Source organism: Ochotona curzoniae, unplaced genomic scaffold, assembly GCF_017591425.1.
Source record: "Ochotona curzoniae isolate NIBS_2020 unplaced genomic scaffold, NIBS_Ocur_1.0 contig_523, whole genome shotgun sequence".
NCBI lineage: Eukaryota > Metazoa > Chordata > Mammalia > Lagomorpha > Ochotonidae > Ochotona > Ochotona curzoniae.
Genome location: NW_024466459.1, coordinates 5,260,682 through 5,284,290, shown reverse-complemented (window position 1 = coordinate 5,284,290; position 23,609 = coordinate 5,260,682). Strand labels below are relative to the sequence as shown.

Below are 23,609 nucleotides of genomic sequence, written 5' to 3'. Positions count from 1 at the left end.
GTAATTAAAAAGAATAAAATCAGCTCATTGATTTCAGTGAACCTTGGAGTTTCCAGTTTATTCCAATGAAACAGCAAATAATGCTAATTGCTCAATGTAAAAAGACTCTAAATGTTTTAAATCTAAAACCCAACATTTTCAGACAAAAGGGTAATTGATTGCATTCACTTTGATGTTAACTACTCCTCAAAAACCAACGGTCATATTAACTCACTTCTCCTACCTTCTTCTTTTTTCCACAAATATGGAAGAGATGATGGAACACGATCTTTCACAATGCTCCTTCCCATTGTTCACTTTCTTGTGATCACTTTGGTGCAGCTGAAATTGCAGTTCGTTCTCCTGAACAATTTGACATACCAGGAAATAGAATGGGGAAGAAAAGGTCGGCGGGGTGGGAGGTGAAATCCCTCAGCCTAAACAACTGCATCATGAAAAATAAAGATGCTGTTATCAGTGTAATTATCGCCATCATTATCATTAAAAATTTTTTTTTCTTAATCTTTAAATAGTCCCTGGATGGTATGGTAATAAAAGCCAGAAACAGGGCCTGGTGGGGTCCTCAGTGACTAAATCCTCACCTCACAAGTGCCAGGAGAGAGCCGGACTGAACTTGAAACAGCCATTATGCAAACTGGCACTCAAGTGGGATGCTGGCATTTGGAGGAAGATGGTTAGCCTGCTGAGCATTGTGCCGGGTCCATTTTTTTGTTGTTGTTGACCAACAAATTTGAAGAATTTGTGATCCTTTTTCTTTGCAATAGAGAATTCTGAGCAGTCATGTAGATTTCCTTCATTCAAACTCTGGAAAAACCAGGCAGACCATTGGCTGTTATAAAAGACAATGCATTTGACCTTTTCAGGGGCGTTTTCCCTTAAAGTAATTGTAAATAAGTATAACAACTAGTTTTCAGAAGCCTATCTTTTGCTTCTATGTTATGCTAGACTTACTGTGGCAGGCCAAAAAAATCAACAGCTTTACTCTTAACTAAACATAAACATACTCCTCATTCACATATTATAATTAAATTTTCAAAAAATACTGCATTGGAGTTTAATTCATCTTATAAATGCCTACTTTTCCGTAGTTTTAAAAATGAACTCAAAGTTTGTCAATGTAGTGGTTATCACGCACGCTCTAATATGAACCGAGATGTTGGGGTCAGCACTGTGGCACAGCGGGTTCATCCTCAGCCCACAGTGCTGGCACCCTATCTAGGAACTGCTTCAAGTCCCGGCTTCTCCATTTCCGATCCTGCTGCCTGTGAATGGGCTGGGCAAGAAGCAGAGGATGGTCCAAGTGCCTGGGCCCCAGCATCCACATGCAGGACCCAGAAGAAGCTCGTGGCTGTTTTTGCTGTTTAAGGAATAAATCGGCTCTATTTGCCTCCCACATTAAGATAAATAAATAAATCTTAAAAAAAAAAAAAAAACAAAGTACAAAAGAATGTCAAGAAATTTATGAAACACGGAATTCAAAGTTTATCAGTTTGGGGGCAAAACAAAATAAAGCATGCCCTTTCTCATAGTGTTCCTTTCCGTGAACTTTTTACAGAAACCTAGGACCCTTGTAACAGCCTGATGCTTCTGGCGCATCTCCCTGTTGCTCTAACTGCCACTCTGTGTGGTGTGAATATTTCTGTCTTTCCTGCCTACATGCAGAGGTCTGATCATCCCCTCCATTCTCATCCGGTTATTTCTACTCACACTGGAAAAGCTGAGGCCAGGCGAGAGGGGAAGCCTGTGTCCTTCAGTCGGCTCTATGCTCACACAGATCGCATTTGCACGTCTCTATTGCATGTGCTTGCTTTTCCCTCTGTGTCTCTAGCTAAGCTTCCTCCAACCTCTCCACTCGCAGTTGATACGCCATTCCCTCTCATTTGTTCAAGAATTCTATTTCTTTAATTATCTTTCTCTCCTACATTATCTATTTTATCCTTAGAGATGATGCCCATCTGTTCTTCAACACACAGAACTACCTCCCACTAACAAAAAAAAAAGCAAAATACGGAGAACGGGAGAGCAGGGTGAGGAGGGGGTCTTCCCTTGGTTTCCACCGTCCCCCTGCTATTTGTCTTCAGGACTTTACATCACGATCTTTGTCTTCTCACCTCCCAGCCTCCACTGAGCTGCTTTCGGTAAATCCTTTCTGCATCATCTCCAACTCCGACGATTCATTATTCTCCTGCTTTAGGACACATTCTGTGCTGGTTTTTAATTAGCCGCTCTCAGCTCTCTCTTCTCAGGCTTGCTTAGAGTCGCCTTTTCATCCTTTTCAATGCCTTCACATCACAGTGATGCAGTGTCCCTGGCTTGATTGGGTGATAACCTTCCCCATCCCAGGCAGTTCCTCTGCCTTCTCATCCAAGCTAACCCATATTTTTAAACACTGGCTTGCATATGACCAGTTCATAAGCATCCTCGTTTTTTGTATGAGAAAATTGCTGTGTTTTTTTAAATACTTGCCTACATTACCTGACATTCAATTGCATATTTACTTTCTTTACTTTTCATATTTCCCACTGATAGTCTACTTATGCGATTGCAGGCAATATATATACATTTATTTATTTATTTTATTTATACTATTATTATTGATATATACATATTTATTCCCAGTGTTCCATTGATAAAACAGTTTATAGGTGCACATGGGAGATTCTGTTAAAAAATTTTATAGAATGGGGTGGGCACTGTGGCTTAACACACGAATCCTCTGCCTGTTGCAGCTGTATCTTGTATGGGCACCAATTCGTATCCGGTCAGATCCACTTCCGATCCAGCTTCCTGCTAACAGCCCAAAAAGCAGTAAAGTTGTCTCAAGACCTTGGGCGCATGTACCCACACGGGAAAATCAGAAGAAGCTCCCGGCTCCTGGCTTCAGATCATGTTGACCATGTAAACCAGCAGATGGAAGATCTCTCTCCCCTCTCTCTCTGTTTCTCTCCCTCGCTTTCTCTGTATGTCTCACCCTTTCTCTTTCTATAACTATAGCTTTCAAACAAAATAAATTTTCAAAGAAAAAAATCCAATAGGATAGATTTATAACTTATGGCAATTATTATGCATATAAATAAGCTGCATTAGGATATTTTATAGCAGACTATTTAAAAAAGTATGCTTTCTGAGGCAATAGAGCCAGGCATATTATTGGCCAGTTTCTCTCTGTTGTAAGTGCCTTTTCATGCACTGTGTCATGTAATTGTCACAATTTTATGAACATAGTATTTTAACTTTGTTTCACAGATAAGAAAACTAAAGTTTGGGTATCTGATGAGTTTGCCTAAGACCCCATCACCCGTAAGCCACGGGGCTGGGGGAGAAACCTAAGTTATTGGAGCTCCTAGATTTTGTTCTGAATTAAGTGAGTGAAGTGGTGTGGTAGCTCAATTGGTTAATCCTCCATTTGGGCATGGCTCATGACCCAGAGGCTCCACTTCCTACTCATCTCCCTGCTTATAGTCTGGAAAAAGCATCAGGGGAGTTTCCAAACCCTTGGAATTCTTCACCCACGTGGGAGACCTGGAAGAAGCTCTTAGCTCTTGGTTTCTGATGGGCTCATTTCCAGCCCCTGTGGCCATTTACACAGTGAAGCAGCAGATGAAAGATCTTTGTCTCTCCTCTCTATCAATTTGCCTTTCCAATGAAAAAAAATATATTTTAAAAACCAATCAAATAAAGAAACAAAGAGAAGGCAAGAGAGCAAGTTATTGCATAGATGACAATAAGAGACAGAAAAAGAACAGGTATAGAGAAATTGACAAAGCCAAAGGAACAAAGGTGCTCTTATGCACCTGTGTCTCTCATCATTTCCTCTCTACTTATAATAAGGCATGAGAACTACATCTCATTCTAATATTTTCATCCTTGATGAAAACAAAATTTGCATCCTTGATCAGCTGGTAATAGAAGCCAGGGGTCACTCAATGTGTTGATTGGTGGCAAGCAGTCAGCTCTCCGCTGGGAGGTGCCCAGCCCTGTCTTTCTCTGCTGTTCACATCTGGATGCAGACATAAGAGAGATTCTGAGCACACGACAAACCTTTAAGCAAAGATCACAACAAAAAGAAGTGATAATACACATATCAAAAAGCCAGATTTGTACTCATGTTTTGAAAATTGTGTTTCTGAAGCTGTCTCTAGCACTGTTTGAGCACGATCCTGCTCACACAGTCTTGGTAACTGTTCCCTCAGTTCTGGCTGCTTCCTCTTGCAACACATAGATTGCTGAATTATTTATTAGATTCTATGGGCGTTATCCAGATTTCTCTGACTCTACTTTTGGGTTGAGAAGGGCAGCCTAAACTAGCTCCGAATTCATCTCTGCATTATATAACCGTGTGGAGGTAACTGGGGAAAAAGTCTGGTCTTGGAACCCACACTTTAGACCAATAGCATTTGCTACTTTTCAGTGTATGCTAATTTCTGACCTGAGTAGTAGCCCAAATATTTTGTTGAATATCTCAGCACCATATTTTCTAATGTATTCTTTCAAGTATTATCCCAGAGCAAGGGGAGAAATACACTTAATGGAGACACTTGCCCAGGGGGGAAAACGTGTGTTTTCTTGTGACCACAAGGTGGCACAATGGTGACCAAGAATCCTTAGTCTCCTGACAGCACTGCAAATACCGGAGGCATTTCGTAATTGTTATTAATGCTGTTATTATTACGGTATTTCAAAAGAACATCATTTGAATGTTACACTAGCTTTTGGTTAAAAAAAAGTGCTATCATTATTGTTGTTACTGTTTAACAGTTTGCTTTCCTTCAATCCTCAATCCCCCAAAAGGCATATTATTTTTTTTATTTTTCGGCCAAAGTTTTGAAGAATCATAAAGCAGACAATAAACTACATTTACAGGTGTAAAAGCCAAATTTTGTAATGTTCGATGAAACTAATGATGCTTTCTCAGTTCAGTTTTAGTTATTTTCTGATTACTTACACATTTCTTATTCTTTTTCTTTTTTTCTTTCTTTTTTTTTTTTTTTAGATTTTATTTTTATTGAACAGTCAGATATACAAAGAGAAGGAGAGACAGAGAAGATCTTCCATCCACTGATTCACTCCCCAAGTGACCACAACGGCTAGATGCTATGCCAATCCGAAGCCAGGAGCCAGGAGCTCTCCCAGGTCTCCCACTTGGGTCCAGGCTCCCAAGGCTTTGGACTAACCTCGACTGCTCTCCCAGGCCACAGCAGAGAGCTAGCTGGGAAGGGGGATGCTGGGATTAGAGCCAGCACCCATCTAGGATCCTGGTGCATGCAAGGTGAGGAATTTAGTCACTAGGCCATCACACCGGGCCTTATTTTTATTTTTCTAATGATTTACCTGTTTTTATTTTAAAGGCAGATTTTAGAGATAGAAGGAGAGACAGAGATCTGCCATTCACTGGTTCACTCCCCAAATGACCACAGTGGCCAGAGCTGAGCAGGTCTGAAGCTGGAAGCTTCATGGTACATGAGTGCAGGAGCCCAAGATCTTGGAGTAAGCTTCACTGCTTTGCCAAGCCTTTTGCAAGGAGCTGGAGTGGAATTGCTAGGACTCGAACTGGAGCCCACATGGGCTGCTGGCACAGCAGTTGGAAGATTAATGTGCTATATCACTACATCAGCCCTGAATCAAGCATTTCTTTGCAGTATAAGAACAGAAAACTGGGCCTGGCATGAGCCTAGCTGTTAAAGTCTTCACCTTGCATGCACTGGGATCCCATTTGAGCACTGGTTCTAATCCTGGTGGCCCTGCTTCCCATCCAGCTCCCTGCCTGTGGCCCGGGAAAGCAGTCAAGGATGGTCCAAAGACTTGGGACCCTGCACCCACATGGGAGACCAGGAAGAAGCTCCTGGCTTCGAATTGGCTCAGCTCAGTTCCAGTCGTTGTAACCACTTGGGAAGTAAATCAGGGGATAGAAGATCTTCCTTTTTTCTCTCTTTTCTCTCTTTATATCTGACTTTCCAATAAAAAAGAAGGAGGAGGAGAAGAAAAAGAAGAAGAGGAGAAGGGAAGAGTCATCCTGGATGCCAGGGACTAGCTTAGGGGGTAGCGTACCCACATCCTCCGTTGGAATGACTGGGCTCCTTTTCCACCTGCAGCTTCTGACTGTGGCTTCCAGCCAGTGGAGATTTGGGAGGTTTCAGCCATCAAGCTCTTGATATTTCTCTTCTCTTTCGCCTCTTTGCCATTCCCTCTCCCCTGTCACATGCATTATGTTTAAAAAAGGCCATTCTAGAAATGGTGTTTTATAGCAAAGCTTCAAATGTATTATTTTGAAATAACAGCTTGTCTGGCATTCTGAAACGCACCCAAAATAGTTCAGTGTGTTCTCCATTTATCTTACATCTTTTTTTTTTTCTTTTGCATGGAGCATCTTCTTTCTTTACAGTCAGAACTAGCACAGCCTCCTGCCTGGTAGTACACTCGCTGCAGTGTAACTAACGTACGCTCACTGGGAAGATGGAAAGGAGCAGCCACATTTTCAAAGTGGAGGAGGAGAAGGCAGGCTGACCAGGTACGCTTGTTCATGAAGTGCTGCAGCAATCGCCTGGCTGAAGCGGCACTGTCTCGTAACGCAGAAGACTAGCAGTACCTGCACATGAATATGTTCCCCAATCCCCACAGCTCAAGAGACAGAGGCACCAAACATGAGGGGCATGCATGCTGCCCATGCTGAATGTCGCATCGGTAGGTTGCCCTCATCAGAATTTCGCCGTTTTACCCCAGCCCCTGCGCCTGTCCTGCCACTCCTTGCCTCCTGCCAATGTGATGTTAAAACTAGTGTCTTCTTCTCCTCCTTAAAAGTCGGACTGTGTGTCAGCTTTAAGTGCCTTGAGTCTAGTTCAAAGTAATTTGAACTGAGCCTGGTGTGATAGCCCAGCAGCTAAAATCCTCGTCTAGCACATGCCAGGATCCCATGTGGGCACTGGTTCTAACCCCGGCAGCCCCACCTCCCATCCAGCTTCCTGCTTGTGGCCTGGGAAGATAGCCTTGGGACTCAACACTCGTGTGGGAGACCCAGGAGAGGCTCCAGGTTCCTGGTTTCGGATGGGTGTAGCTCTGGCCGTTGTGGTCACTTGAGGAATGAATCAGTGGATGGAAGATCTTCCTCTCTGTCTCTCCTCCTCTCTGTATATCCGCCTTTCTGATAAAAATAAATAAATCTTTAAAAAATAATAATACTGGGCCCGGGGCGATGGCGCAGTGGTTAAGGTCCTCGCCTTGCACGCCCAGGATCCCATATGGGCGCTGGTTCTAATCCCAGCAGCCCCACTTTCCATCCAGCTCCCTGCCTGTGGCCCGGGAAAGCAGTGGAGGACAGCCCAAAGCTTTGGGACCCTGCACCCGCGTGGGAGACCCGGAAGAGACTCCTGGCTTCAGATCGGCATAGCATCGGCCTTTGCGGTCAGTTGGGGAGTGAATCATCGGATGGAAGATCTTCCTCTCTGTCTCTCCTCTCTGTATATCCGCCTTTCCAATAAAAATAAAAAGATAAATCTTTAAAAATAATAATAATAATACTTCCAACTGAGATCTGAAAGTTGGACTCCGCGAATAGCAGAGTCACTGAATTGTCAATTCATGGTTATTGAAGTGTGCAGTACACCTCACCATGCCATCCATGCTAAAGAAACATTGCAAAAGAAGCAATAAACAATCCAACACTGAACCTTTTCAGCTAAATGCACAGAGTAATATAGAGAATGGAAAAATAATTTTTAGAAACAGACACAATGTTCCATCTGCTTCCTGGTTTTTTTTTCATGCAGTTATAACAAACCATTAAAGTGAGTGGCTTCACAACACCAGAAATTTATTTCTCACAGCTCTGAGGACTTGGAAGTCTAGGGCCAAAGACAAGTCCAGGTTGCAGACAATTCCTTCTGACTCCGCGTTTGCATTGGAGGAGTGGAGAATCTGAGGCTGTTGGAGGCCTTCATGAGCAAACTGTGTCCAAAGGCTTCAGCACTTAGCATCAGATCCTTGGGGGGTTAGACTGTCAACATTTGGACTTTGGAGACAAACACATTCAGACCTTAACAATGTACTAGTGGGGAAAAAAAGCATAAAATCCAATAGAAAGGGTTAAAAAAAGGGCAAGGCTTGAGGTGGAATGAGGGAAAAATCGTTACATTTTGTAATTGTAAGGAAGCATGAAGAACATGTAAATAACATCTGTGTCATAAACGGTCAGAAACAGAGGACCAAAGAGGTGGAGTATATTAGAAGCAGGGGCTGGGAGCAAGCCCAATGCCTCCAGAGATCAGGAAAAGGATGTATCTAGAAACATAATCTTAGCCATCAGCCCCTGCATCAGCATCGAAGCGCTAACTAAACTTAGATTTTAAGGGCTGCAGGTTCAGCCGCTGCTTGGGGCTCTCACATCCCAGTTCAAAATGTGCCAGTTCAAGTCCTATCTATTTGGCTGGTGCTCTTGATTCCTGCTAAGGTACCAGTGGGAGTAGCAGATCACAGCCCCAAACCTGGAGTCCTTGTAATTCACATGAGAGACCAGGGTGGAATTCCTGGCTCCTGGCATCGGCCTGGCTCAACTCTCCTTATTGGTTGTAACTGGGGAGTGAGCTAATAAATGGGAGATGCAAGTCTTTCCTCTCTTAACCTCTTCAAATGAATCAACAATTTTTTTTAAAAGCTTATCTTTTCATTGCATTTTTCTAAGACCATTTTCACATTCCCTTGTACTTACATGTACAAAGACACATAATCAATCTATGGATGTAGGCATCAAGGTACCCTCAGCATAATTAGCTCATATAATAATTTGAATGTTTGTCTCCTTCCAAAACTCACATTGAAATGTAGTTGTTTAGCAGTAATGAGAAGTAGGACCTATAAGAGGTGGTGAGGTCATGAGTTCCCTGCTCTCATGAAAAGATTAATGTATTTTTAGCATGAAAAGCTGCATTACTAAAGGGAAATGTTGGCTCCCATCTTTCTAGCTTGCCTCTTCCTCCCTTCTACCTTTCACCATGGATTGACACAACAAAAGGGTCTCCACCATCTTAGACTTCCAGCCCTAGGTAACTGTGAGTCAATGGGGGGTGGACAGGGCGGCACTGTGGCATAAGTAACCATTGGCAATGTTCATGTCTGACTGCCAGAGTACCCAAGTTCCAGGTCCATCTCCTCCTTTGCAAATGAGCATCCTGGAAGATAGCAGATGTTGATTCAAGTATTTGGGTCCCTGCCACCCAAGTGGGAGACTCAGATAGGGTTCTTTACTTCTGGCTGTGTACTGACCCAGCTCCAGCTCTTGTGGCCACGTGGGGGAGTGAAGCAGATGGAAGATCTCTCCCTCTACCGGTTTGCTTTTCAGATTAATGAAAAGACACATAAGTATGAGCTTCAAAAATTGTGTGCAAATATGTTTCTTCTTGTTGTAAGTTACACTTGCTGTGTTATACATGTTTTTGTTCAAGCAGCACAAAGCTGGCTAAGACAGCCCACAGGGCAAAGATTATCATCTCTGTTGTCACCCATGAAGAAAACCATTCTGAACCGTGAACAAATTGTTAGATGGATACATTTGGGATTTGAATTGACTCCTATCTGGTTTAACTGAAAAAAAAAAAGCCACATATTAGAAGTGTAAAAAAAAAAAATGCCACATATTAGAAGTGTTGTTCTGCCCCCATTCCCAGGGAAGTCCAACACGCTGCTGCTGCTACTCTCCCAGAGCGTGGGAAGTCTTGATCACTGTTGTGGGTGAGCTGCATCCTTGGGGAGCCCGTTGGCAATCACAGGCAGAGAGCCGCTCCAGGACTGGTGAGCAGCGGCTTCCTTACAGTTGTGAGAGGATCCTCATTGAACAATGAATCTAATCCTCTCGGGTCTCCTCCGACTTACTGAAATACACCCACAGTGTAAAAGGATCGCATGTTATTAAAAACATGAAGAAAATCCTTTTAGAAACTGCGGTAATTAGGTCCATATTGAAGGAGGACTACACTGTGTGGTACACAGCCTGATCCTTCCTTGCTTCGGCATGCTTGCTCACTTTTACGTGTGATTCAGTTGAGTAGACTTTTCATTTTACTGGGTGCTTTGGCCTCAACAAACAGAAAGCGTGATTTAGGTCATCAGAGGTGATTTGGGGCAAACAGCACAGGAGCATCGTACATATTTCTTTTGTCAAATGAATGCATGATCACTCATTTTTCATTTTGTTTGTTTGCGGATAGTTTAATCTAGCTTAATGTTAAAAGCTTAAGAAAAGTACAGTGGCAGTGCCTAAAAGAGCTGAAGAATTTGCAGCTGGCAATGATAGCCACAGTTTCTATTTCATTAGCACTCCCTACTGGGTGAGCCTTGTTCTCAAAACTTAACAGATATTTTCTTCTTTAATGCTTACAATATGAAGTAGGAACAATCACTTTTCTTATTTCACAGTTGAGGAAACTTCGGTACAGAGATTAAGCCAATCTCTCACTCGTCACACAGTAGAAAAAAAACAGTGCTCAACTATTGAGAATTAAGTCTGAGTTTTTAATGCTCTTTTTTTTTTTAATAGCAGAACCTGCAGATAAGAGAATGAAGGGCACGGATGCCAGCCGAGTGGCTGCAGACTGAGCAGTGACCATGAGCTGCAGGTGCCAGCCGGGCTCTCTGGGTTTCTCAGGTTGGACTCTTGGTCTTACGGCCCCTCCCTCCACAAGAAACCAGCAGCTGCTCCTTGGGTTTGATTTGCTCATCATGGCTGTGCCTGCTGGCACATTAGCATTTCCTTGAAAAGGTGCAAAGCTTTTGCTTACTTTTTTATCCAACCATTTTTACTGAAATACACTTTGGGGAAGATCACCTTCATTCACAGTGTCTTATCATTTTCCCCTCCTCCATTTTCTGCCTTGACCATGGATCAATGAACAGTTTAATAATTCCTGTTTAAGAAAAACTCTTAAAGTTCTTCTTTTTTAATAAATTTTATGATTATGTGATAATCTGAATTTCAAAGAGCATGAGAACTGATTCTTTCCTATGGCTGTTCAAAGAGCCCCTGGCTGGTCATTAATAATCGTGCTTTGTCACTGCACTGCTATTTCTCTTTGGGCAAAAAATCTTCTGATTCGGAGGGTTTTTTTTCCTCTGTGAACAGATCTAGTTAGATAAATTGATGTGCCACTCTTGTCCTACAAATCTTTAGTCCTCGAATGGGCAGCAGGCAGAGGCTAGCTCTGCCCTTAACCCGGCCCCCAAGGCTAGCCTCCCTCCATCCCCCAGGCAAACTAATGTCAGAAAGAATCATCCAACAACACAACAATGAATTGATCTGGCACATGTGCTTCTAATTCAAGCAAAGGGCATTTAACCACAGCGAGCCATTGCATGTGATTGAAGAATTTTATGTGGAAATGTGAAGGTTTCTGATAACTTTCTGTAAAGATGGTTTCACAATGACTAACTCTCAGGGGCCTCTTTCTGTCTCAAGGTCAGGTTACTCAGGTAGGGATGATGGATGTTTCATAGGCTGCTGGAGGGAAATGGTAGCAGAGAGAAAAAGGCATTCAGAGGCTATGCAATTTAGCAAGAGTTCACCTATTTGTTTGGGCTTTCATCTGTGGGGCTTGCTGAAATGCTTTCAATAATTGACCTGTTTCCCTGCAGCCTAGGGAGTCTTCAAATCTTCTACTCAGGGCTCGGGGAATGAGGGATTCCAGCACAGCTTGCTTTCCTTGGAGGATTCTCCATCTCAGCCAGTTGCTTTTTCCTGGGATAATGGACTCTACCCACAGAATTCATTTCCCCTGTAGTATTTACAAAATACAATAAATCAATGAGACCAAGCAGTAAAAGGCAGCCGTTTATTTTATTCATTTTTAATTATATGTGTGTGTCTCTATATATGTGTGTTTATGTATAGGTGTGTGTGTTAAGCAAATGAGAGTCTATGGGATGCAGAAACATGAGGATACATCTTCCCATTCACGCACCTGCAGAGCAGCCTGACCACAGGTGCAGATCTTCCCAAGCCAATGAGCAGCAGCACAGCACCCTCAGCAAAACCCTGGCCATGACCACGGAGTCTCTGAGCTGCTTCAGAAAAACGACTTAAAGTAGTGAAAGAGCAAGATGCATGGACATTTGTGTGTGGATACGTTTTTTTTCTTCCTGAAGAAGAGCTCTCCAAGGAATGCAGCCCAGCTGATGGCTTTTTAGTGTTTTAAACTACCAATCTATCTCTTGGAAAATGACTCCTGTCGGGCCCTTGCTTGACTGCATTGCATCCCAGCGACTTGCTCTCACTTGCGAAGCTCTCCTTTGCAGAGCCTCTGCCAAGCACTCTCCTGCTGCTTGGCCTCTCTGCCTGCTGAGCTCCTCCTCCTGGCTTGTAACTTGCACGTCATGCCCCACATGCAAGAGTCTTCTAGAGTGTGGGTCATGCTGCTCCTTTAAAAATCAATATGGGAGGTGAAAGAAGCCACGCTGATTCTAGACTGAAGTGCAATGGTAGTGTACTGTGGGTGTGGAGGCATGGTTTCCAGAAACCCACCCCAAAAAGTGGGAGGATTTTGCACACACCTTGTAGGACACACAGAACAGAAGCTTCAGTGCTTATAATGGATGGGGATAATAGAACATTTTCAATTGAGTAAAAGTTGATGCTTAACCACTGAAATAGGATTGACCTTTGCACTTAGCCTAGGAAATCAAATCATGCAATACATGTACTTAGAGCAGGGTCATAGTGAACTTGGTCTACATTTCAGCTCCCCTTGAAAATTCTGAACCGAATCCATTTTGGCATCTATGGAAGAAGTAGTCTCCTAGGGCAATATTAGCATATTAGCAGAGTTTTCTGTTGTTGTTTGTTTGTTTTCATCTGAAAGGCAGAGTATCCCTGAAGGAGAGCCCCAGATTGCTTTTTTTTTCTATTGGCTGGGCCAGGCTGAAGACAGGAGCCAGGAAGTCCATGTTGGTTTCCCATATGGGTGGCTGGGACATAAACATTTGGTCTATATTCTTGTGCCTTCCCCTCTCGCGATGCATATCAGCAAGGTGGATCCGACACAGGGTACAGAATTACATGCTCACAAAATGGCTGCAGAAGTGCCAGCTATCAGATCTGAAGTCCAGAGTCTGAGGATAGCAGAATAGCAATGCCAGATGCGAGCTTCTATATGAAAGATTTCCTAAAGCCTACATCCAGGTTTTTCTGCTGATGGACATGGCCCAGAATTGTACCACTCAAGCCCCGCAGCTACCAGGGGGTTGGAAAAGCAGAAGCCTAATTTGAATTTTTTTCCAACTAAGTACATTGTTGTTGGATTGGGAATTTACTTTTGGAGGAAACAATCAGATATTTGAGAGATTTTTTTTTGTCTGCATAAAGCACTCGATATTGCTCCAGAGATGGTGGTCTTAAAAAAAAGTCTTTCTTTCTCTCTTTGCTCTCTTCACAAGCCACAGCATACAGTGAGTCAATGTGTTGATGCCACAATTTGGTTTTCATTGAATTCACTCCACAAAATAGCTTCATGTTTTCAGCCACAAAGTAATTGGCATAAGGAAAAAATATTCGATCCAATTATCAGTGAAAGGGCATCTGAAATTGGAAGTGCCATTTTGTACAGGGCTCTCTGTAATGCTTACACAAGCAACTGATTGTTATTTCAGCTATTGCAGTTCTACAAGCTGTTAAAAACCCATAAGCACGGTTTAAAATGCTACCTATGTTCTAACTCTATGAAGCAGCGATCTCATTTTGGGTGTTCTATCGCCAGTGCTGGCTAGATCAGCTGCAAGAATTTACGCAACAGGGAAAGGAGTAGAGATGCACATCTTCTGCATTGTTTTAAAACCCTTTATTAAGTAGCTAGTAGGAAGGTATGTTATAAAAATTATTGTGCATCCACACAGGAAACGGAAGGTGAGGATTGTGAGTGAATGCTGATTTTGCATTCTACCGGTAGCAGGGAAGTGGATGGTGGAGGCACTTAGCGCAACGGGATGTGTTTAATTCAGCACCAGTGCCCTTCTCGGGTATTGACAAGGCAAGCATGCTGGATAGAAAACCCTCCGGATGCAAAGCAAAGCCGTGATGGAGCTAGAGCTGAGGGAACAGCCAGCCGAAGGCTTATGGTCATGGCTTCTGTTCCTGCCTGGGCAATCGCAGTACTATTGACTATCAGCCTTTCATATCTAAGTAATTGTCCACAGACCATCTAAACCTATGCATATATCATTTTTGAAAATGGACTCAGAATTCTTGCAGACAAAAATGCACACCTGTGGTATTAGTCTTGAAGACATTTTCACAACCTATGATCTAAATACATGTCTTATTCATGAAATAATATGAAAAATAGGATGTGTAGATATGCACACAGTGAAATGCAACTTTGTTCCTGCTAGGGGAAAATAAGAAGCAAGAAAGGCGGGGAGTAAGAAGGTTGGAGCTGGGGAAAGAAAATAAAAATATAAGTATTTTTATACCCACATATTTTACTTTTATTGGCAACCTTGGACTATCATTTCAGTTTACTTGTGTGGTTAATTTAATTAGCAAGCATGCACACACAGAAGGCAGAGACATTTTCCAGAAAAAGAGCAAAGAGCTGCGTGTGTGCTTGTGTGTGTGTATTTAAATAAACCAAATAAAAACTACTGCATGTAATTACTTCCAGCTCGACAACAATTTTAAAAATGCACAAATAAATTTCAGCGTATCTAACAATACCTTGGTTTACAAGCTTAAAGTGGCTAATGATTGATTGGATTTTTTCCTTAATTAATTATCATCTCTTAATATTTATACATATTTATCTCAAGTCCTATAATTTAGGCAATTCAATCGTGCTCAGATTATCCAACTAATATACATTAAGAACACACTGATTTTATTGCAATTCACAAAATCACCAAACTTAAATTTTATTTCAAGTTCAGAGTTTTCCAAAATCTCAAACTCAAGTCTTTCGTGTTCTCTAAGGTGGACCAAGATTTAAAGTGTATGTATTTGCTTCTGGGTGTAAATAACTGTCTCCCCCACCCACCCAATGATTGAGTACATAAGAACATTCTATCCTTCATTTCAGAACACAGAAGAAAAGCACTTTTATCAAAGGGTCTGAGAATGCTTATTGCTACTCCAATCCCCCGTTCGGCCCATGTCACCTTGCCTCTTGGGAGTGAAGGAGGAGAGCACAGACAACGGATAAAGGTTATCTTTTTTCTGCACCCCGTTTGTTGGAGCCCACCCGGACTCTTAAGGGAGAAACACTGCTCTAAGTAGCAATGCCAACTTCTCCTCTCCTTCTTGGATTAGAAAGAGGGGGGAAGCAGCTTTTAGAAGTTATTGAGTGCTGTATGGACAAGAGGCAATTGAAACTCCTCTGGTGACACTGTCAGTTTAGCTCTCTGCCAGCTGATAATGTAACACTCGGAGAGGAAAACAGAATTGCTTAAATTGGCCAGTGGTTTTTACACTTGTAAATTCCCATGCTATTCGCTACCAAATGTACAATTTGCTAATCTTGGTTACATGACATGGTGCTTTCTGTGGGCTCTCACTCATCATATTATTAATTTTGATACATTTAAAAATGCACTATTATTTATACTTTGTTTCTCATGACTCAATATTGCATCTCTAACCGAAGATACATATATATATGAGATAATAAAAAGAGCTGAAATTTAATCAGTTAAGCTTCTTATTATGATTCCTAATATAAAATTTGCTAGCCAAAGCAAATTTTAGTTATTGACAATCATAAAATTTTAGATGACATTTTACTTAGTTTAACCTGCTCTATGTAGCCATCATCCCAATAGAACATACAACGTTGTTTAAGACCTCTGTTTACACATAACGCGCCTTAAAATGATTGGCAGGAAGGCAAACTGATTGAGTGAGAGCCCGCAAAATGATCATTTAAGCTACATTTGGGATTCTACAGAGATTCTATTTAAAGTCAGGACAGCTTTCTGATAAGGTGGTTCCTTACATTCATCCGCGGTAGAGGTGGCGATCTCGTCTGGGTTTTCACAGCTGCTGACAATGGCCACTGCGCTAAATGACCTTCGTCGGACCTTGGTGTCTGCTGTGCAAGATGCTCGGGCTGGAGGGGATTTGGCCATGTTGCTGAGCTGTTGGTCTTTCCAGTCCAACTGTTTGGCACTGCAGAAAGGGGCATATACTTCAACACTGCCCTCAAACTGTAGGCAGTTGACCTTGTAATACTTCCTCTTAACTTCCAGGACATCATGAAACCGATGGCCCCACAGGATTTCTCGGGGGACATAGGAACTTCTAGACTGGTGGGATGTGCCGGTGGAATCACCGGTATAGATAAATGTCACTAAGATCTCAAAGTTATCTTTGGCCACTGCTTTACGGTCCAGGGCATACAGAGGACTCTCCTGGTCTATTTCATGAACGATAGTGACTGGCGTGACCAGGATAATCTGGTCATTGACTAACTTGAGATCTTTAAATGCCATTGTCATCCTCCCTTCGCTGTCTTCCGTGTAGCGGAGAAGTTGGGCTCTCACCGTCCCTTCTACCACATGGTTTGGCCGGAAATCACCGATTCGCCACATGAGGCACAGCTTGCCGTCTCTCATTCCTATGAGCGCGAAGTAACTGAAACGAATGGTCTGGGCTCGCTTCCGAGCAGTTGCCATCTTGGCCAAGGCAGCTCCGATGATGAAGGTGTTTATGATGCAACTCAGGATGGACTGCAGGATCACCATGAGCACGGCCACAGAGCATTCCTCGGTGACACAACGGTATCCGTACCCGATGGTGGTCTGGGTCTCAAGGGAGAATAAAAACGCTGCCGTGAAGGAGTGGACGTTGTCAACACAAGGCGTGATGTCGGGATCGTTTAGCAGATCGCCATGATGAAATGCTATCAGCCAAAAGATGGAGCCGAATATCAACCAGGAGAGAATGTAAGACAAGGAAAATATCACGAACATATGGCGCCATTTGGTGTCCACCAGAGTGGTGAAAATGTCGACCACGTAACTCCCCCATTCCCCAAAAATATGCTTGAAATACACATTGCAGCTTCCATCTTTGTGAAGTAGTCGTCTCCGCACCCTCCTCTTCTGGGCAACGATGTGCTCTGGGGGATAGCCTGGGTATTTCTGGTCTATGTCTACCACATGATAGCTGCTGCCGTAATAACTCATGTTTCCTTGTGCCCTCTGGGCATCAGGCTAGGTTTCGCCTCAGGAAAAATTCAGGGTGTGCTGGTGTTTGCGAACCTGGGCTTTTCACTTAAAACCTACAGAATAAAACACATAACAAATTAACCACACTTTAGCTTTCACATTCAGTTTCCATCTTTGCAGCAGCTTGCCAAATTTGGAGTAATCTTATGCCATCTAAAAGAGCTAAGACTCCGTTTGAACCACGGAAACACTCAATATTGATTACTCATTTCAGTGCAGAATGCAACTCAGTCATTACAGAGACAAAATACGCAATTAGAGAAAAATAACATTTTTTTCTATATGCATAAGGCTTGAGTAAACACTATCATTAGCCCAAATGATGCCTCACTGCCTTTTCTGACCCGACATGAATAAAAACATTTGCTTTGCTTTTGTAGGCTCATCTCGTGGGAGGCCACTAAGAAACATAGTAATCTATAATATAAAAAGGCAAAATAAGATCCAGATAATTCTCTAACATTCATACAGACTTTCTGATCGTGAAAGCTAGATGGTGTTGTGTCAGAGAAGGCCACCATCAAAAGTTTCTGCCTTAAGCTGTAAGGAAACCTATATATTGGTTTCTATGACAGGTGGTCCCTCACCTTCAGCACCTGCTGGTTCCTCCCTCATCCGCAGAATCTTCTCTGTATTCCTCCCAGGGCAGCACGGAACACATAGAGGTACTTACGCCAGAATGAACTCCTTTTCACCTGGCTCCACTTCTAGAATTCAGTGGAACACTATCTGTCTTAATCCCAGAGGAGTTAAAACCACTCCCATGTAAGTTTTCAATAAGGTGTAAAATTGCATCTGTCTTTGTGTCATGCCCATCCTTTTTCTGTTTGATACTGGCAACTCTTTTCTTTCTCTCTGAATAGAAGCCTAAAATTTGCCAAAGTTGCTAATCTTGTTTTGCTCTTAAAGGGGGCATACAGCAATTGAACCCTTCTCTCTGGTTCTTCACTGCTTTCTTTCAACTCATATCTAGACAAAAACAATTTCTCCCCATCCAAATTCACTCTTGAAGAGTCAAGGCTAAACCATACATTGCTTGTCATGTATAGCATCCACCATATAGGTTAACGACGGCCTAACTTAAGTCTAAAAGTAAATTTTGAAAAAGGATTGTCAAAATCATCTTTAATCACTTCAAGGTAAACGAGAGAGGAAAGCAATTACATCCCAACTTTAACGGTTTTGTAATGATTAAACTTTGATGTCCCACATACTCTACCTCTGCCAGGTAGAAAAAGGGGAAGATAAAAAGGAGAATTTGGACTATAGGATACTACTACTCTGTTGCATAGAAAATTCTAACACGGAAACTCCCTAGAACCAGCTAGGGAAATTAATGTCTGAATATTTGTCCAGCACCTTCCTTGATATGAATGGACAGAAAGAGTTAATTTTTCTCCCCTGTGAAAAAGAGTCATTTTTCTCCTCCAGGGATCAGGCCCACTTTACAATAAACTCTTTGTTTAATGGACCACTTGCCAGGCTGGACTCCGCTTACAGGCCAAAAAAAGAAAAAAAAAAAGTCTGTGGAGCAAGGGTGGATTTCTCTGTCGGGCCACCGACCCTGAGGCCATGTCACCTGCCCATCTTCCAGTTGGGTTTTGAGCAGTTGCAGCCCCTCTTTCATCCATACCTACACTGTATTTCTAGGCCATGTCCCAGAGCTGCTGAAACGCATACAGGATTGGAGGCTCCTATACATCTGAACAACAATTGACAACTGGAAGAAGCTGTTACAGGATTCTGAGTCCTCACACTTTTCACTGAATTCCACAAGGCCTGGGAAAGGTACAAATCATACTCCAAGACAATATGACTTTACACGAGGAGGCAGATTTGGAGATAAACTTGCCTTCTTGTGAAAGTCTTCCAGCCCAGGTTCTCAACGAGAGCAACACAATAGCGGGAGGCAAAGTTAGAAAACACATTTCGGAAATCAAAAGCTACTGTGTGACTCTGGTCTTTCCCATGCCAAGAGAAAGACGTTTTTATTTGAAATGGCATTCAGTTGGCATCATTTTGAATCCCACTGGTGCCAGCAAATGTTAGAAGCAAACAACTTTTATAACACCTTCCCAGGTGCACTAATCAGTGAATGAATCTTCAACGAATGCCAATCACAAGGCGAGGAAATTGGAGTATGTGGAAAATGTGTCACTGGCTAGGGTACCCACTCCACAGAGACAGTCACCACTGTGGCCCTTCTGCCTTTAGTTCACCGCATCTTCTGATGTGCTTTATTATCATGAACATTGATTCCAACTTACCCAAAGACAAGAATTCAGATTGTGCACAGCTTCAAACACTTGTATCCATTCTTTGAATCTCCCACCACATAAATCTTTCCAAAGCAAACTCAAAAATCTTTTAAAAACTCAACTGTCTTGAAGCTACATGCTAGATTAAAATCAAATTTATCATCTTACTCATTTTTCAGTCTACACAATGAGAAGAATGTTATAGAAATCCTTTTGTCAAAATGGCCAGCCATAAAAAAGCTTATTAAATTATATTGCACTAACATGTGCACTTTTTCAACTGTTTGCCATTAAAAATATAGAGGCTAGTGTTTATGAGTTCACTGGAACCTTATATTTGATGTCTGTGTTTCTAGTATTAAAACTCAGTCTTAAAAGTATCATAGCACTTTCAAAATCAAGTTCTCAGCACCAATCACAGCAGGGGAAAACTTTGGCAGTATTCCTATTTCTGATTGGCACTTTACATGTTGTTCCCTAGAAATGATGGGTAGCATAGATTGCAAAATTGCTTTTTTAAATTCAGATGGAAAGTTGGTCAGCTCCAGTTACAAAGTTGTGGAGTATAAAGTAAAAGGTAAATGCTGAATCCGCTAAAAATCCATTTTCTTTTTCCAGGTAAGAAAATGACAGGGCACAGTGATTCCTGTGACATGGAGTTTCTTTCATAGGTAGAGTTAGAATCAGAGGCAAAGTGCAGCAGGATGATGAATCCTCAGCATGTCATGGAAGCTTATTAAAATGTCCCAACTCTCCTGCAAAGTCATTCAAGTTCCCTGGACATCTCTCTCCAAGGAGAGACTGAAAGAGGAAAAGTGAGAAGGGTTCTCCAACCACTCTAATGATTGTCGCATTCCCCTTCTGCAGCCATCATATTAAGTGCAGATACAAAAGCATCTAAAACAAAGGACCTCAACTTGCGGGATATGCTTTTAAGTTTTGGCTCACTAGGACAAAGTATGGGTTCAGGGGGAAAGTTTTACTGATGCAGCACGTTTCAAAAAACAGAAAAGAACATTTTCCAAAAAACAAATCAGCCTCAGATTCCACGTTTTTTTCCCCCTATTAATAGGTACATAAAGCTCAGATTCATCAATTTTGAAGCATTTCTTTTGCCACTTTGTAATATCAGGTATGTATCAGGTAAATTACTCCTGTTGATAGCAAGTTTTGCATTTTCACGTGGAAGGTAAAGACTTGACGAAGTTTTGTGACAATCATGATAAGATTCAATCTTTTCTCTAGCAGCTACTTTTCATACGTAGATTCATTGTCAACTTTGTATAAGTTGAGATACCTCAAAAACGAATAGCCTAAATTATTTTCAGTAGAATCCAGTTATTCATGTCTACAGATTAGAAGATTAAAAAAGTTCCTTCTTCACCATGTAGAAGACCTGAGCTGGATAACACATGAGGTCATCAGGAATCAAGTTACTTGCCTGGTCACTATGAGATAAGTTTTGAAGGAAACATGAGAGCTGATGGGGCAAAGGAAAGAATGGTCTAGTTTCATAGGCAGGCCACTATTCCGGAGGACGTTCCTGGTGTGGGTGTCCGTGCGGAGCAGAAAGGAGGTGGTGAGGAGTGAGATTAGGAGAAGACAAAGTCAGGTGGCACATGAGGGTGGGCTCTGGAGAGAGAGAGAGAGCGGTGCTAACCTCTCCCAAAGTTAGGCTACTTTGCTGTTTTGTGCAAAACCTGTTCCACAACTTCTTGTCTTGGAATTATACTGGAGCCTTATCTTGCCTGGAATCCTCTGAAGATATTCAGGTCAACTTAGGTGGAGCTCAGCATTCATCCAGTGACCTCCTGTTTTACCCAGAACCTGCCAAGTGCTGACTGTACTTCTGCAAATTCCTCTGACCCCATAACTTCTAACAGGTCCTCCTTTGTTGGAGAATCTCTGGCATTCTCAGGTTTCCCTCTCAACTGCTCTATTTGCAGGACAGGCCTGGGGATACCTACACATTTTCTTTCTCTTCTGTTTCTTTTTCTCACATGAGCCTACTCCAACATCGCAGTGATAGCAGAATTTGCACCTGTCTGACTATAGTCTTACAATTTCTCCTCACGTATCAATGGAAGGACGTGTTGGGCCAGTTCGTTATGGAAGAAGTGATTATCATGTGTTAAGAGGAAATGAAGGAATAGAAAGCTGACACTGGGAGGAAGCAGAAATCAGTCTGATATCACTGGCATTTGAACCGGTTTCTAGCTCAGTTTCTCCTTGACACCTACATCCTCCCCACAAACCCAGCTTTGCCACAAATACCACTGTGCTCCACAAGACAGAAGCGTGGAGGCTGAGCTGGCATTTATTTCCCAGCTGTTGAGGTTGTTGCCCTCCATGGTCCCTACTGTCTTTCTACTAGTTGCCCAAATCCCAAGAGTCCAGGCAAGCTGCAGTTCTCACAACTGTGAGCACATTAAAGGTGCCCTGTATGTGTGCACACACACACCCCAACACACACACACACCAACACACACACACCAACAAACTGTACCTTCAATTTCCCAGTTTAACACTCTCATTGAACTGCTGGGGCTGTGGCAAAGCAGAAGCTGCTGATTCTGGTGTCATCCTCTCTTGTGGCTGTATGTTCAAGTCCTTGCAATTCCAATGCCAATCCAGCTCCCTGTTCCGGTGCCTGGGAAAGCAGTGGAGGAGGTTCCAATTGCTAGAATCTCTGCACCCACGTAGGAGACCTGGACGACGCTATTGGTTCCTGGCTTTGGGCCAGCCCAGCTCTGGATGGTGGACCATTTGGGGAATGAACCAGTGGATGGAAAAAATCCTCATTTCTCCCTCTCTCTGTAACTCTGCTTTTTTTTTTTTTTTTTTTTAAGAATTTTACTGCTGTTTACTCTGTTGAACTAGCCTGGAGGAAACAAGACAGACAAGCTTGGCAAAGTTTTAACAGGTTAAAAAATTCACAAAGTCATTATCATGCTTAATTCTTTGTCTTAAACTGTGTGTACATGTTTCACTAGGTGGTTCTGAAGGTTCCCTTGTACTTATCTTGAAAATCAGCCTGCCTGCCCTTCCTTCGTTGGATGCTGGCCTACCTGGCCTAGAGTTTAGCTCCAAATGAAACTGTTCTGATTATAGAAGTCAGAGATCTTATGATTGCATGTAGCTTTAAAATGAAGACCACATTTGTATTTCTCTGCTTCGTGAAAGGAAAACACTTCCCCAGCGACACCTTAGTTTCCCCATTAGAGAATTTGTTACTAATTTTGCTCATCCTTATTTTATTTTTAGTTTATGTTTTTAGACTGTCTGCCATGGGCCAGATGACTCACTTCTAAGTACTCAGAACAGTAAACCCACGCACATGGGGTTTACATGTTAGAGTTGGGCATGGAAAACCATGAAACAATAAAATGAGATGCCCTTTGATAGTAGCAATAACCATGGAGAAGGCAAAATAGAGTGCTGTTGTGGAGGGAACAGGATCAAGCGGGAGGTGGCTGTTTAACCAGCAGAGAAGGTTTGGTCCAATACCTGGGGTTCAAGTTGAGAGCACGTTGTTCACTCCCAGCATTGGGCAGAAATGCTCCTCCATCAGACCTGTCCTCTGTCACATGTTGTTTGTTTGAGGCACAGCTACTATCTGGTTGTCAAGGCCCTCGTGATTTATAGGCAGCATCTGGCTGCTGTGTTCCTTGTTCTCAGCTAAGTCTAGAGACCTAGTTCTCATCAGAACTCATCATTACGGGAACTCATATGCATTTTTTATCACAGAGTGCAAGCTTTCCTGATTCTTGCTTCGTTTACAAAGCAGCTTTCTCACTCAGCTCTTGCCTCTTCTGATTCAGTCTGATCCTTCCGATCCTGGCTATAAGAACTGTGGACATGGCTAAGCTTCCTAGTGTTACTTACAGCAGAATGGGTACAAGTTGACAAAATAGATGCAAAACTCCAAGTCTGTTTCAGATTCTGCCTCATTGCGGCTGTGTAATTTCCATATATTTCAAATGGTTTTAAACATCATTGTATGCATTTGAAAAATTGACTCATTGATTTATCTCAAAATGCTTTGTGAGAAATCAGTGTTGCCATATGAAATGACAATACCCAGCACCTCAGAAGCTCTCTCTCTTTTTTTCATTCTATAGTTCTCCATGAATACTTAACTTGAATAAATCTCTTCCC

General features: G+C 42.4%; 1 protein-coding gene across 1 annotated transcript; it reads right to left on the bottom strand.

The window, feature by feature from the left end:
- Window positions 1-15,891: 15,891 nt before the first annotated feature.
- Window positions 15,892-17,151, bottom strand: KCNJ16 (potassium inwardly rectifying channel subfamily J member 16). The gene has a single exon (XM_040989402.1). It carries the CDS (start codon window positions 17,149-17,151, stop codon window positions 15,892-15,894), a length of 1,260 nt encoding a protein of 419 aa, XP_040845336.1.
- Window positions 17,152-23,609: the final 6,458 nt, after the last annotated feature.

Coding starts and splice junctions, on each gene's coding strand:
- KCNJ16 (XM_040989402.1), bottom strand. CDS start 17,151: ATGAGTTATTACGGCAGCAGCTATCATGTGGTAGACATAGACCAGAAA.